This window comes from Plectropomus leopardus, chromosome 6, assembly GCF_008729295.1.
Source record: "Plectropomus leopardus isolate mb chromosome 6, YSFRI_Pleo_2.0, whole genome shotgun sequence".
NCBI classification, from domain to species: domain Eukaryota; kingdom Metazoa; phylum Chordata; class Actinopteri; order Perciformes; family Serranidae; genus Plectropomus; species Plectropomus leopardus.
The window spans coordinates 8,284,046-8,297,870 of NC_056468.1; the positions used below are offsets into that span (position 1 = coordinate 8,284,046).

Here is a 13,825-nt window from a genome sequence, read left to right on the forward strand (position 1 = left end):
GAATCAATCCTATAATTTCACACCTAGTTTATAAAATTTGATAAATTAAGCCTGTCATTTTTTTGCAGTAGATACAGTTCAAGTCGTTACATTCTCTTAATGAAAAATCAACTGACAGAAAGTTTATGATAGAAACAGCATCAGCATCCTCTCAGAGATGAGAGAGAGGCGGCGCGCGCTGTCACAATGTGGGCGCGGGCATACGTAGGAAATTCGGCGCGCGAAAGCTGTAGCAGGAAGTGAGTGTCGGAGGGGAAACGGCGGCCAGTCTGGTATTTGAATCTATCAAACTACTTCCATAATCTACAAACATCTACAATAATATGGCAGACCCAAAGGTGAGGTCACACATTTTAGGTCATCTAATGTATAATGTTCGCTTTAAAATTGAAATTTAGTGGCAAACATGGTATTTCGTGTGTTGTAATTCGTCAAAGTTTGTAAAGGAAGCTGCGAGCCAGAAACGCCGACAATGATGTCTTTCGTGGTGCTAGAAATTTCAATTGGTGTTTTTTTCAAGGCCAAAGGATGTAATTAACGCGTACACGCATTGTGACGGACTAGTAGAAATGTCCAGTGCATCCAGTGCTACATGTCATACTCTCGCAAATTTCCTCAGGGTTGACTTTGGCGAGCTCCAAAGTACTCACAAGTGTGCTGCCACAGTCAGCATGTTAACGTTAGCCGCACACACTGGTCATTAGCTGCATAGGGAGGCAATGCTCACAACACTGCTGAGGATTGAACTGAACTGTCGCAGTTGTCAGCCCTTTAAACTGAGTGTTTTACAATCTACTTGTAATCAGCCGGTCAAAGACAACGAGGTTAGCTCGGATCTTTGCCTTTGTCTGCACAGCACAACAGTTGCTAACATTTGCTGGCTACCGTTAGCTTTACTATCAGGGCGCTGGAGCTGGTGATTGCGTATTTATACGCAGTTAGCAGTAACTGTGCTGCGCTTAGTGGGGTGCCAGCTAGTCCTGAAACCACGCCACCTGAATTCTCGTCAAACTGACAAGTAGTTTTAGTGAACGACACACTGTGGCAACAAAAGACTAATGGTTAACGTTAGCCGTCGGCTAGCCTGCGAGTGAAAGGCCTTGCTAACTAGCTAGGCAACTTCACAATGAGTTGTCTTAGAAAAACAAAGTTGAACAACTGAAGTATGAAGTAAAACGCAACGGCGATAAAAACCAAATTTGAAATATATCAACATAATTGTTCAAGCCAGTTGCCTCTGTGAAATTAATTGTGTCGTTATAGCATGGTCTTCACCGTCAGTGGCGCTTGTACCATTGTAGCTTACCTCCCTCGGCTAAGTCGTAGTTACTTTAGCGGGATACGGCTAACTCGCTACACCGCTAACTAGTACTGTAAAAGCTTGTCGTGAGTATAACGGGGCAGGAGTAACGTTAAGGATGCCGCCCCGAGGTAAGAAAAGCCTCATTGCTGACTTTCGTATCCGCTGAACACGTACATATGTATATGTATTTGTATGGGGTCTCTTTATTCTTTGTCGCGGGTGATGAACTTGCTAACCTTTTTAACGGATAGCTCTCTATACACTCAGTTACTTTTTGCACGAAGAATAGGAGCAGGAATAGGGCATCTTGCCTCAATGCCAGTGTGAGTTTACTCTTATGCACATCAATGTGAGAACGTGCAACCCCAAATAGAGTCAAAGATGCTTGGCTCAGCAACAGCGATTTACTAAAGGCTTTGGCAGTTCCCATTCAAAAGCTATACTTAACCAATGAGCTCTTAAATCCCTCCATTCATGGCCTGTTGGTCAATTGTCAGAAGTCACTTTGTTCCAGGGAAAGAATCCCACTGACCTACACTATGCCTAATTACTTCACAGGCTTCTCGTGGTCATGGAAAACCTGGAAAAGTCATGGAATTTCACAGTCACATTTTCCAGGCTTGGGAAAATCATGATATTAGTAGAAAATCAGGTTTTAAAGTCATGGCATTTGTTTTGTGTGTAATGAAATTGTTACAGTAATCTTCCGTGGGTAACCTTCCATGTAGTGTAACATATCGGCAAATGTATTGTCTGTAATGTCTCAACATAATGTAGCTCTCGTGTATTTATTTTAGATTTTCTTTACCATCATATAAGTTTCTTCCATTTTCTCCCCTCCCTTACATGTATGCACACTAACTGAAACTATATTTAAATAAAATTGGAATCAACAATAGATAAAAAATGCTTAAAAAAAGAGGGGGGAAAATATTGCTCCCTGAAAAGTCATGGAAAAGTTTTAAAATTTTGTTTATGTGTGGAAACCCTGACTTAAACTCACTGAATTTCTGCTTACTTTTACCTATCAGGACCAGGAAGAACACGACACCACTGCAGATAATGCAGAGGACTCTAATCATGATCCCCACTTTGAGCCCATCGTGTCCCTTCCTGAGCAGGATGTGAAAACATTAGAAGAGGATGAGGAGGAGCTCTTTAAAATGTAAGTCGATATAATGGTCACCTTTTTTCCACTCATGTTGTTTGTCACACAAGCGTTGTGATGTTACACATTTTGCTGACCCTTTTGTATGCCGGTATACTTTTTTTGTTTTTTTCCCAGGCGGGCTAAACTATATCGTTTTGCCTCTGAGAACGACCCACCAGAGTGGAAGGAGAGAGGAACAGGTGACGTCAAGCTGCTGAAACACAAAGAGAAGGGCTCAATCCGCCTCCTGATGAGGAGAGATCGAACTTTGAAGATTTGTGCCAATCATCACAGTGAGTCAACGTAACAATTATATTTTGACTGCTATTTCGTATCGTGACGGCAGTTAAATTTGCTAAGAAAGAAAAAAAAACAATTAATTGACAAGAACACAAATAAGTTTTGCTATTTAACTGCATGAGTACATTTGGCTTCTTTGTGGCCTCATAGCAAGCCCTGCGAACACACCATCCTTTTCCCACATGATATTTAAGTGTTTCAGTGTATGTGCGGAACCTCAAGACGGTGGTATTTAGATTTGCAAAATTTTACTTATGCAATCAGACAAGAATCTCACCTGCATATGTACATCTCTTTTCCTTCTCCACTGCCTGTCAGACCTTTTACACAAATTTCCATAAAAAATGGTTTCAAGTTTAAGTTAAAATGAAGCATTTATTCAACCAAAAAACACTTTTGTTTTTATTCTTTTAAGGGTCACTATAATTGATGATAATAATAAGTGTTTAATACCATAACCTGAAAATGTGATATTTTCTGAGATGGTTTTTATACCATGAAAATCTCATACTGTTACATCTTTATTGTGCAAACAGGAGGTTGTAATTTTACCAAATAGCTATTTGATGGAATGCTGGGAAACTACGTGTACATGTGATGAATAAATTTAGTGCATGAAAAGGTTACAGTTCTATTGTTAAGGCCATACTTTTAACCAAAACATGCCATAAACCCAAGTATTGTTTTTTTAATATGTATTTCCCCCCATAAATGAGTTAACTATTAATTTTAAAGGGACATTTGTCAAATTAAAATTATGCAAAGATTCCTTCCCTTAACTTCCCTTGGAAATTGTCTGACCCTTTGTGACCCCATTGCTAAGTCTTTCAGCCGCATTACAATTTGCAGCTCAACAAACTGGTGTTCATCATCTTTGTGTTCTCACCAATCAAGCTTTGTTTAACTACATGCTTACATTCACCAGTAGACTTAAGTGTGCATCTCATTTACATGAACAGGAGATTTGCTCAGATAAGTGCTTTACACTGAACATTTTTATCCCACCAAACAAACAAGTACAGCTGAACTAATGATGAGATAAATGTAAGGAGCCCGTTCACAGGATTAATAGTCTTCTCAAATGTAGGTAAACATGGACTACTGGTTCTGATAAGAACAGACATTAATTAATAAATACAGTGGCCGTTATTGAAAGCAGTCCAACTGTGTCCAGCTAATATTTGTGCACTCCCTGAGTATGATTACCTCTAACAGTGTGTATGCTCATTTCTCTGCCTACATGTGTTAATGTTATCTCCCTCTTGTGAACCACAGTTATGCCCAGCATGGAGCTGAAGCCCAACGCTGGCAGTGACAGGGCATGGGTGTGGAACACACTAGCAGATTATGCTGATGAGTGCCCCAAACCTGAACTCCTGGCAATACGATTTTTAAATGCAGAAAGTAAGTATTTGTGCATCTAATGCAATGTCGCACTTAAACAATGGCCCAAATTAGTATTTTGATTTTGATTTTATATTGATCATTGACTCTGCATCTAAACTGAACTCACAGCAACTACTGTCCTGCAGGTTTTGTGTTTGTCAGTGCATTGTGATTGTGTAGCCAGCCTAACCATTAAACAATATTGTGTTGATGTGACTGCACAGTAACTCTCTGCTCTGTTTACAGATGCTCAGAAGTTCAAGGGGAAGTTTGATGAGTGCAAGGAGGAGGTCAGAAAAAGTCTAGAGGGAACAGGTACATAAAGCTTAAATCTTCCAGCACTTTGCATAATAAAAAAAAAAAAAAGTTGATGAAATGCAGGTTTGCTGATTATGTATCTCAACAATTGTGGTTTTTTTTTAATACATTAGTTATATAAAATATTAACTTCTTGAGCAAATACTTCATGGGTTTACTCTGTTATTATGTCTACATTATTCTCAGGGGCCCCAAACACACCACTCTACTCCAGTTGAGTGATGTGTGTGCGTGAGACCTGTTTTGAATTAAATTCATTACATAACTTGCACGACAAATCTCATGAGTACGCAGACTCACTCTGTCCTTTGCTGTACACTCCAGCCTGGGACTTTTTCTGTCTGCTACATGAACATGCAGAATGTAACACTTTACTGGCTTTGTAAAAGGCTGGTGTGAGTATGTCCTGCTACATTACAGTTATAGTTTTGGTAAATTTAACTGATTAATTCGTCAGTGCATCCAGGGCAAAGGCACTGCTGGTTGGTGTTTGCTCTCAGCAGCTTAGGTTCTGGGCGGTCTCCGCCGGCCACGTCGTCTTACGTGGCGGCCTCAGTTGCTCTCTACACCATTTGTTCAGCCGTATAGACACTGTAAAATGTACTCTCGTCCATTACATCCTCTGCATTGATTTTGGGATGTCATTTCCACTTTTGAAAATGAAGCTGGTTTGCAGAGAATAAGGAGGCATCTAGAGAACAGACCCAAATCCAAGCTGCCCTGACTTTGCTCCAACTGCATCACTGTCGCGTCAAATGAAAGCGCTACGTAGATGCAGAAAGAACAGATTTTACATCTGTGAACGTAGCTGTTTCTGTCAATATAGCTGACCCTCAGGAATTTCAGTAAATCGACACTGACGGGGCATCCACATAAAAGGTAGTGAGTTTTCATTTTGATACAGTGAGTTGAGATGCTGAGTGAAAATAGCGGTGATGTTTTCTGCAAAGGCAAACTTGCATGCTAGGCAAGCTGAAGAGATGCAACTAAGTTGTGTTAAAACACTGACAGCTTTTTAGTTGACTTCATATTTCACTGTTTCGCCACAGGCAACACTGATAGCGCAAACAAAGTGGCAGAGAAGCTGGAGGAACTCTCTGTAAAGGATAAGGCATCCGAAGGAAAGGAATCGGTCAAAAAGGAGACCGAGAAGAAAGAAGACGAGAAAAAGGAGGTGAAGGCTGAGGAGAAGAATTGAGAACCCGGAACTTGCTTTGCTGATCTTCAATTTATCAGTTTTTCCTCTTTTTCTACAATAGACTCTAAATGAACTGAATTTGGACACTTGCATATTATTAGTTTTTTTTATCTGTTTTGCCTCAAGATCACAAGTCCTTGATGCCACTGTGGGGAAAATACAAGATAGTGAATTTATGAGAAAAAAAAAGAGAAAACAAAGCCCCCAACCCCTTTTCCCCTCTTTGCACCATGGAATGCCACGCTTTCCATCCTTGTCATCTACAGTTCAATGTTACATTTGACAAACTGTGAAAAGAGGCTTGTGATAGTGATAATTCCCACATTGGGGTATTTTTTTTTTTGTTTTGTTATTCTGAAGCAGAGTTTGTTTGGAGGGGGAGAGGATAATGTAGCCTGCTTGTTAGCAGCACAGGGTCAGGGACCAGGCATTATGGAGGTGCATTACACATACAAAATCCCATGATGCAGCTCAGTGGGCCTTATTACCTTGTCCACTGTCCATGCTTCCACTGTTAGAGACAGCAAGTAAGGCGAAGACTTCTCAGTGGATGCCTTGTAGAAGTAGTTCTTTCCTTGTTTCCTCTTTTCATTAGTTCTGTCGGGAACTGGCTAGAAGAGGAATCCACTCCACACTGTTGAGGGCCATCAGATGGCGCGCTGCAGATCGCAGTGTCCACTGATAGCTGACTGATTAGGAGATCAGATGCACTTAGCAAAGCATTTCATCTTTTTCCTTTTGTTTTAATTATCTGGAAAGCATCAAGTCCAAAGTCAACGGTTCATCAGAATTTGGTGCAGCTGCGCTCTGACTTAAGTTCCTCACCAAGGAAATCCAGTTTGTATTCTTTAGATCATAACATTCCCAGACTTTAAGCATGTAGAGTATATGTAACAGAGTGTGCCCTATCTGATCTGTGTGCTCACCACCCTATCCTTCTCTTCCCACTAATTGAGTTCTTAACCTTGCCTCTAAAGTGCATCTAAGTGCCAGTGCATCTGTAAATACATGTATATGGATGAAATGTTGCTTTTCATTTGCACTCAAATGATTTGAAATGTTTCCTCCACCTTCGAATAAAAGCTGTCAAAGACCAAATTTGCATTCATATAGAAATCATTGTTTCCCAGGATAGCTAATGATAAAATGTGCAGTTATAAATCATACAGATCGATATACCAGAGGTGCGCCCAAGTCTTTGTTTTGAAAAGTCACGAGTAAGTCACAAATTCCAAGTAAAGAGTGACAAGGATTTTTGGGGGTTTTTTTGTGTGTGTTTTTGCTTTTATTAGACAGGACTGAATTTAAGCTTGAAATGGGGGGAGAGAAAGAGGATAACATTCAGCAAAGGGCCACGAGCTGGAAGCGCGGCCACACTGAGCTACAGAGTGTCCAAACTTTTAAGTTTAATCTTAAAGAGTTTCAAGTCCTAAAAAAAGCCATAACACACTCTCACTACATTTTATGCCACTTGAATTACTTTAATAACATTCACTTTATAAAAACCATGATTGTTTTTTTTACATTTTGTACTTATTGTTTAAAAAAAATAGTGTTGGTAATTGTTGTACCTGTTAATTTTTGACCTGTGCTTTTTGCATACCTCCATACCTCCATTCTTTGTTGTTTTTTTACGACTTGCACTCAGTAATGTAGGCTAATGTTAGTTGTTAATGGTTCTCTCCCAGAACTTGATTAGATGTGTTAGTTCAAAGAAAGTGGATCTGGGAAATAAGGTTGATTCAGGAAATGAAGAGAAATCAACTGATTTGAGCCACATCTTTAAACTTTGGGCTTGTGGGAAGAGATTTTTCAAGTCAAAGGGCTCTGGTCTAAGTCAAGTTCCAAATCCTTTTTTTTTTCTCTCAATTTGAGTCTTCAGTCATCAAATTTGTGCCCCCTGGCGTCGTGGTTAGCACTGGTGCCTCACAGCAAGACGGTCCCTGGTTCAATCCCGGGTTGGTACAGGGTACGGTCCGCGAGCGGGGGCCCTTCTATGCGGAGTTTGCATGTTCTCACTGTGCCCACGTGGGTTCCCTCGGGGGTCTCCGGCTCCTCCTACGTTCCAAAGACATGCAAGTCAGGTTGATTGGTAACTCTAAATTGCCCTTAGGTGTGACTGTGAGTGTGAAAGGTTGTCTCTATGTGTGTTGGCCCTTCGATAGTCTGGCGACCTGTCCAGGGTGTACCCCGCCTTCTTATACTATAGTATGGCAAAAAATGTCACATTAGCTTGTAAAAATGTCATAGTATACAAAAAATTAAAGGCTAAAAAGGCCCAAAACAAATAAAATAGCGTTAACATGTAAAAATGGCCAAAAGTCGCATATATATATATTCTAACAGAGACCTTTGAACCAAGTGGAAACAAAGGCCAAAAAAGGCCAAAAACATCATAATTTAGCATGTTGAAAAAATGGTCAAAAATCGCATACTATAGTATGGCAAAAATGTCAAAATTTGACATGTCCCAAAAATGGCTAAAAACACATATTATAGCTTGTAGAAAGACGTCGTCCATAGTATACAAAGTGGGAAAAAGGCCAAAAAAAGGCCCCAAAACATCATAATTTTAGCATGTTGAAAAAAATGACCCAAAAAAATCATACTATATAGTATGGCAAAAATGTCAAATTTTTGACATGTCCCAAAAATGGCTAAAAACGACACATATTATAGCTTGTAGAGACATGTGTCATAGTATACAAAGTGGAAACAAAGGCAAAAAAAAAGGCCAAAAAAACATCATAATTTAGCATGTTGAAAAAAAAAATGGACAAAAAATCGCATACTATAGTATGGCAAAAATGTCAAAAAATTGACATGTCCCAAAAAATGGCTAAAAAAACAACATAATATAGCTTGTAGAGAAATGCCTCATTATAGTATGCAAAAGTGGAAAAAAAGGCCAAAAAAGGCCCCAAAAAATCATAATTTAGCATGTTGAAAAAAAATGGCCAAAAAAAACATACTATAGTATGGCAAAAATGTCAAAAATTTTGACATGTCCCAAAAAATGGCTAAAAACAACATACAAAAAAAACGACATATATAGCTTGTAGAGACAGCGTCATATATATATACAAAGTGGAAAAAAAAGCCAAAAAAAAGGCCAAAAATCATAATTTAGCATGTTGAAAAAAAAAAACCAAAAAATCGCATACTATAGTATGGCAAAAATGTCAAATTTTGACATGTCCCAAAAAAAGGCTAAAAAAACAACATATTATAGCTTGTAGAGACGCGTTTATAGTATACAAAGTGGAAAAAAAGGCCAAAAAAAACCAAAAAATCATATTTTTTTAGCATGTTGAAAAAAATGGCCAAAAAAAATCGCATATACTATAGTATGGCAAAAATGTCAAATTTTGACATGTCCCAAAAAAATGGCTAAAAACAACATATTATAGCTTGTAGAGACCCTTTTATATATATACAAAGTGAAAAAAAGGCCAAAAAAAGCCAAAAAATGTCATAATTTAGCATGTTGAAAAAAAATGACCAAAAAATCGCATACTATAGTATGGCAAAAATGTCAAAATTTTGACAGTCCCAAAAATGGCTAAAAACAACATATTATAGCTTGTAGAGACGTGCATATATATATACAAAGTGGAAAAAAAAAGTTTGCCAAAAAAGGCCAAAAACAACGTCATAATTTAGCATGTTGAAAAAATGACCAAAAATCGCATACTATAGTATGGCATGTTTGGCAAAAATGTCAAATTTTGACATGTCCCAAAAAATGGCTAAAAACAACATATTATAGCTTGTAGAGAACGTTTAGTATATATACAAAAAGTGGAAAAAAGGCCAAAAAATGCCAAAAACATCATAATTTAGCATGTTGAAAAAATGACCAAAAAATCGCATACTATAGTATGGCAAAAATGTCAAAAATGTCAAAATTTTGACATGTCCCAAAAATGGCTAAAAACAACATATATAGCTTGTAGAAGACACGTGTATAGTATACAAAGTGGAAAAAAAGGCCAAAAAAAGGCCAAAAAACATCATAATTTAGCATGTTGAAAAAAATGACCAAAAAAACGCATACTATAGTATGGCAAAAATGTCAAAAATTTTGACATGTCCCAAAAATGGCTAAAAAAAACATATATATATAGCTTGTAGAGACATGCGTCATATATATACAAAGTGGAAAAAAAAGGCCAAAAAAGGCCAAAAACATCATAATTTTAGCATGTTGAAAAAATGACAAAAAATCGCATACTATAGTATGGCAAAAATGTCAAATTTTGACATGTCCCAAAAATGGCTAAAAACAACATATTATAGCTTGTAGAGACACGTTATATTATATACAAAGTGGAAAAAAAAGGCCAAAAAAGGCCAAAAAACATCATAATTTAGCATGTTGAAAAAAATGACCAAAAAATCGCATACTATAGTATGGCAAAAAATGTCAAAATTTTGACATGTCCCAAAAATGGCTAAAAACAACATATAATAGCTTGTAGAAACCGTGTATATATATACAAAGTGGAAAAAAAAGCCAAAAAAAAACGGCCAAAAAAAAAACATCATAATTAGCATGTTGAAAAAAATGACCAAAAAAATCGCATACTATAGTATGGCAAAAAATGTCAAAAAATTTTGACATGTCCCAAAAATGGCTAAAAACAACATAAATAGCTTGTAGAGACGCGTTATATATATACAAAGTGGAAACAAAGCCAAAAAAAAAAGCCAAAAAAACATCATAATTTTTAGCATGTTGAAAAAAAAAAATGCCAAAAAAATCGCATACTATAGTATGGCAAAAAATGTCAAATTTTTTGACATGTCCCAAAAAAATGGCTAAAAACAACATAATATAGCTTGTAGAAAGACGCCATTATATATATACAAAGTGGAAAAAAAAAAAAAAAAAAGGCCAAAAACATCATAATTTTAGCATGTTGAAAAAAAATGGCCAAAAAATCGCATACTATAGTATGGCAAAAATGTCAAAAAATTTGACATGTCCCAAAAAAATGCTAAAAAAAAAACATATAAAAAGCTTGTAGAGAGCTTGTTATAGTGTATAACGCAAGTGGAAAAAAAAAGGCCAAAAAAGGCCAAAAACATCATAATTTAGCATGTTGAAAAAAATGGCCAAAAATCGCATACTATAGTATGGCAAAAATGTCAAAATTTGACATGTCCCAAAAATGGCTAAAAAACACATATATAGCTTGTAGAGACGACGTGTCATAGTATACATGCCAAAAAAGTGGAAAAAAAGGCCAAAAAAAAAGGCCAAAAACATCATAAATTTAGCATGTTGAAAAAAAATGACCAAAAAAAATCGCATACTATAGTATATGCAAAAATGTCAAAAAAAAATCATGTCCCAAAAAAAATGGCTAAAAAAACTTAAAAACCAAATATAGCTTGTAGAGAAAACACGTGCCATAGTATAAAAAGTGGAAAAAAAGGCCAAAAAAGGCCAAAAAAATCATAATTTAGCATGTTGAAAAAATGACCAAAAATCGCATACTATAGTATGGCAAAAATGTCAAAATTGACATGTCCCAAAAAAATGGCTAAAAAACTGATATTATAGCTTGTAGAGACGCGTCATATATATAAAAAAGTGGAAAAAAAGGCCAAAAAAAAACCAAAAACATCATAATTTAGCATGTTGAAAAAATGGCCAAAAAAATCGCATACTATAGTATGGCAAAAATGTCAAAATTTTGACATGTCCCAAAAATGGCTAAAAAACAACATATTATAGCTTGTAGAGAGACGCATGCATATAGTATATAAAATGGAAACAAAAAGGCCAAAAAAGGCCAAAAAAAATCATAATTTAGCATGTTGAAAAAAAAAATGGCCAAAAATCGCATACTATAGTATGGCAAAAATGTCAAAATTTTGACATGTCCCAAAAAAAATGGCTAAAAACAACATATTATAGCTTGTAGAGACGCGTAGCATAGTATATAAAAGTGGAAAAAAAAGGCCAAAAAAAGGCCAAAAAAACATCATAATTTAGCATGTTGAAAAAAAAAAAAAAAAAATCGCATACTATAGTATGGCAAAAAAAATGTCAAAAAATTTGACATGTCCCAAAAAAATGCTAAAAACAACATATATATAGCTTGTAGAGAGACGCGTTATAGTATAAAATAAAAGTGGAAAAAAAGGCCAAAAAAAAGGCCAAAAACATCATAATTTTGCATGTTGAAAAAATGGCCAAAAAATCGCATACTATAGTATGGCAAAAAAAATGTCAAAATTTTGACATGTCCCAAAAAAAATGGCTAAAAACACATATAAATAGCTTGTAGAGACGCGTTATAGTATACAAAAAAAAAAAAAAAAAGCCAAAAAAGGCCAAAAACATCATAATTTTAGCATGTTGAAAAAATGGCCAAAAATCGCATACTATAGTATGGCAAAAATGTCAAAATTTGACATGTCCCAAAAAACATGGCTAAAAAAAATACATAAAATAATACTTGTAGAGACGCGTTCATAGTATATAAAAGTGGAAAAAAAAGGCCAAAAAAAAAAAAAAAAAAAAATCATAATTTTTTAGCATGTTGAAAAAAAAAAATGCCCAAAAAAAATCGCATACTATAGTATGGCAAAAATGTCAAAATTTGACATGTCCCAAAAAAATGGCTAAAAAACAACATATATATAGCTTGTAGAGAGACATGCCATATATATATAAAAAAGTGGAAAAAAAGGCCAAAAAAAAAAAAAAAAACATCATAATTTAGCATGTTGAAAAAATGGCCAAAAAATCGCATACTATAGCTATATGTATAGTATGGCAAAAATGTCAAAATTTTGACATGTCCCAAAAAAAAACTAAAAAAACACATATATATAGCTTGTAGAGACGCATGCATTATATATATACAAAGTGGAAAAAAAAGGCCAAAAAAAAAAAGCCAAAAACATCATAATTTTTTAGCATGTTGAAAAAATGGCCAAAAAAAAAATACTATAGTATGGCAAAAAATGTCAAAATTTGACATGTCCCAAAAAATGGCTAAAAACACATATTATAGCTTGTAGAGACGCGTTATAGTATACAAAGTGGAAAAAAAAGCCAAAAAAGGCCAAAAAACATCATAATTTTAGCATGTTGAAAAAAAAAAAACCAAAAAATCGCATACTATAGTATGGCAAAAATGTCAAAAAATTGACATGTCCCAAAAATGGCTAAAAAACAAAAAACATATTATAGCTTGCTAGAGACGCGTATATATATATAAAGTGGAAAAAAAAAGGCCAAAAAAGGCCAAAAAACATCATAATAATTTAGCATGTTGAAAAAAATGGCCAAAAATCGCATACTATAGTATGGCAAAAATGTCAAAAAATTTGACATGTCCCAAAAAAATGGCTAAAAACAACATAAATAGCTTGTAGAGACAGACGTGTATATATATAAAAAAGTGGAAAAAAAAAAAAAAAAAAGGCCAAAAAAAATCATAATTTTAGCATGTTGAAAAAATGGCCAAAAAAAATCATACTATATAGTATGGCAAAAAAAAAAATGTCAAAAAAATTTGACATGTCCCAAAAAAAATGCTAAAAACAAAAAAAACATTATAGCTTGTAGAGACGCGTTATAGTATACAAAGTGGAAAAAAAAGGCCAAAAAAGGCCAAAAACATCATAATTTTGCATGTTGAAAAAAAAATGACCAAAAAAATCGCATACTATAGTATGGCAAAAATGTCAAAATTTTGACATGTCCCAAAAAAAAAATGGCTAAAAAAACATATAATAGCTTGTAGAGACAGTGCATATATATATAAAAAGTGGAAAAAAAGCAAAAAAAAAGGCCAAAAACATCATAATTTAGCATGTTGAAAAAATGACCAAAAATACTATATACTATAGTATGGCAAAAATGTCAAAAAATTGACATGTCCCAAAAAATGGCTAAAAACAACATAAAAAGCTTGTAGATGACGCATAAAAGTATAATGTAAAAAAGTAAAAAAAAAAAAAAAAGCAAAAAAAAAATGGCCAAAAAATCATAATTTAGCATGTTGAAAAAAATTGAAAAATTTAATGTCCAAAAAAAATAAACTATAGTATGGCAAAAAAAGTCAAATGTCAAAAAAATGGCAAATGACATGTCCCAAAAATGGCTAAAAACTGAAAAAACATATAGCTATAGTAGAGACGTGTCATT

The 13,825-nt window shown here is 35.1% G+C and overlaps 1 protein-coding gene and 1 non-coding gene across 2 annotated transcripts; both read left to right on the forward strand.

Annotated features, from left to right (window-relative positions):
- Positions 1-205: 205 nt before the first annotated feature.
- On the forward strand, positions 206-6,753 carry ranbp1 (RAN binding protein 1). The gene is made up of 6 exons (XM_042488979.1): positions 206-338; positions 2,335-2,468; positions 2,589-2,746; positions 4,029-4,157; positions 4,386-4,454; positions 5,507-6,753. Exons 1-6 carry the CDS (start codon positions 324-326, stop codon positions 5,653-5,655), a joined length of 654 nt encoding a protein of 217 aa, XP_042344913.1. The 5' UTR covers positions 206-323; the 3' UTR covers positions 5,656-6,753.
- Positions 4,748-4,876, forward strand: LOC121945074. The gene has a single exon (XR_006105938.1). It is a non-coding gene; the product is annotated as a small nucleolar RNA SNORA77 (small nucleolar RNA).
- Positions 6,754-13,825: the final 7,072 nt, after the last annotated feature.

What these genes read in the sequence shown, in the direction of transcription:
- ranbp1 (XM_042488979.1), top strand. An exon ending in GATTTGTGCCAATCATCACA is followed by an intron (nt 2,747 to 4,028) that starts GTGAGTCAACGT and finishes TGTGAACCACAG; the next exon opens with TTATGCCCAGCATGGAGCTG. An exon ending in ACGATTTTTAAATGCAGAAA is followed by an intron (nt 4,158 to 4,385) that starts GTAAGTATTTGT and finishes CTCTGTTTACAG; the next exon opens with ATGCTCAGAAGTTCAAGGGG.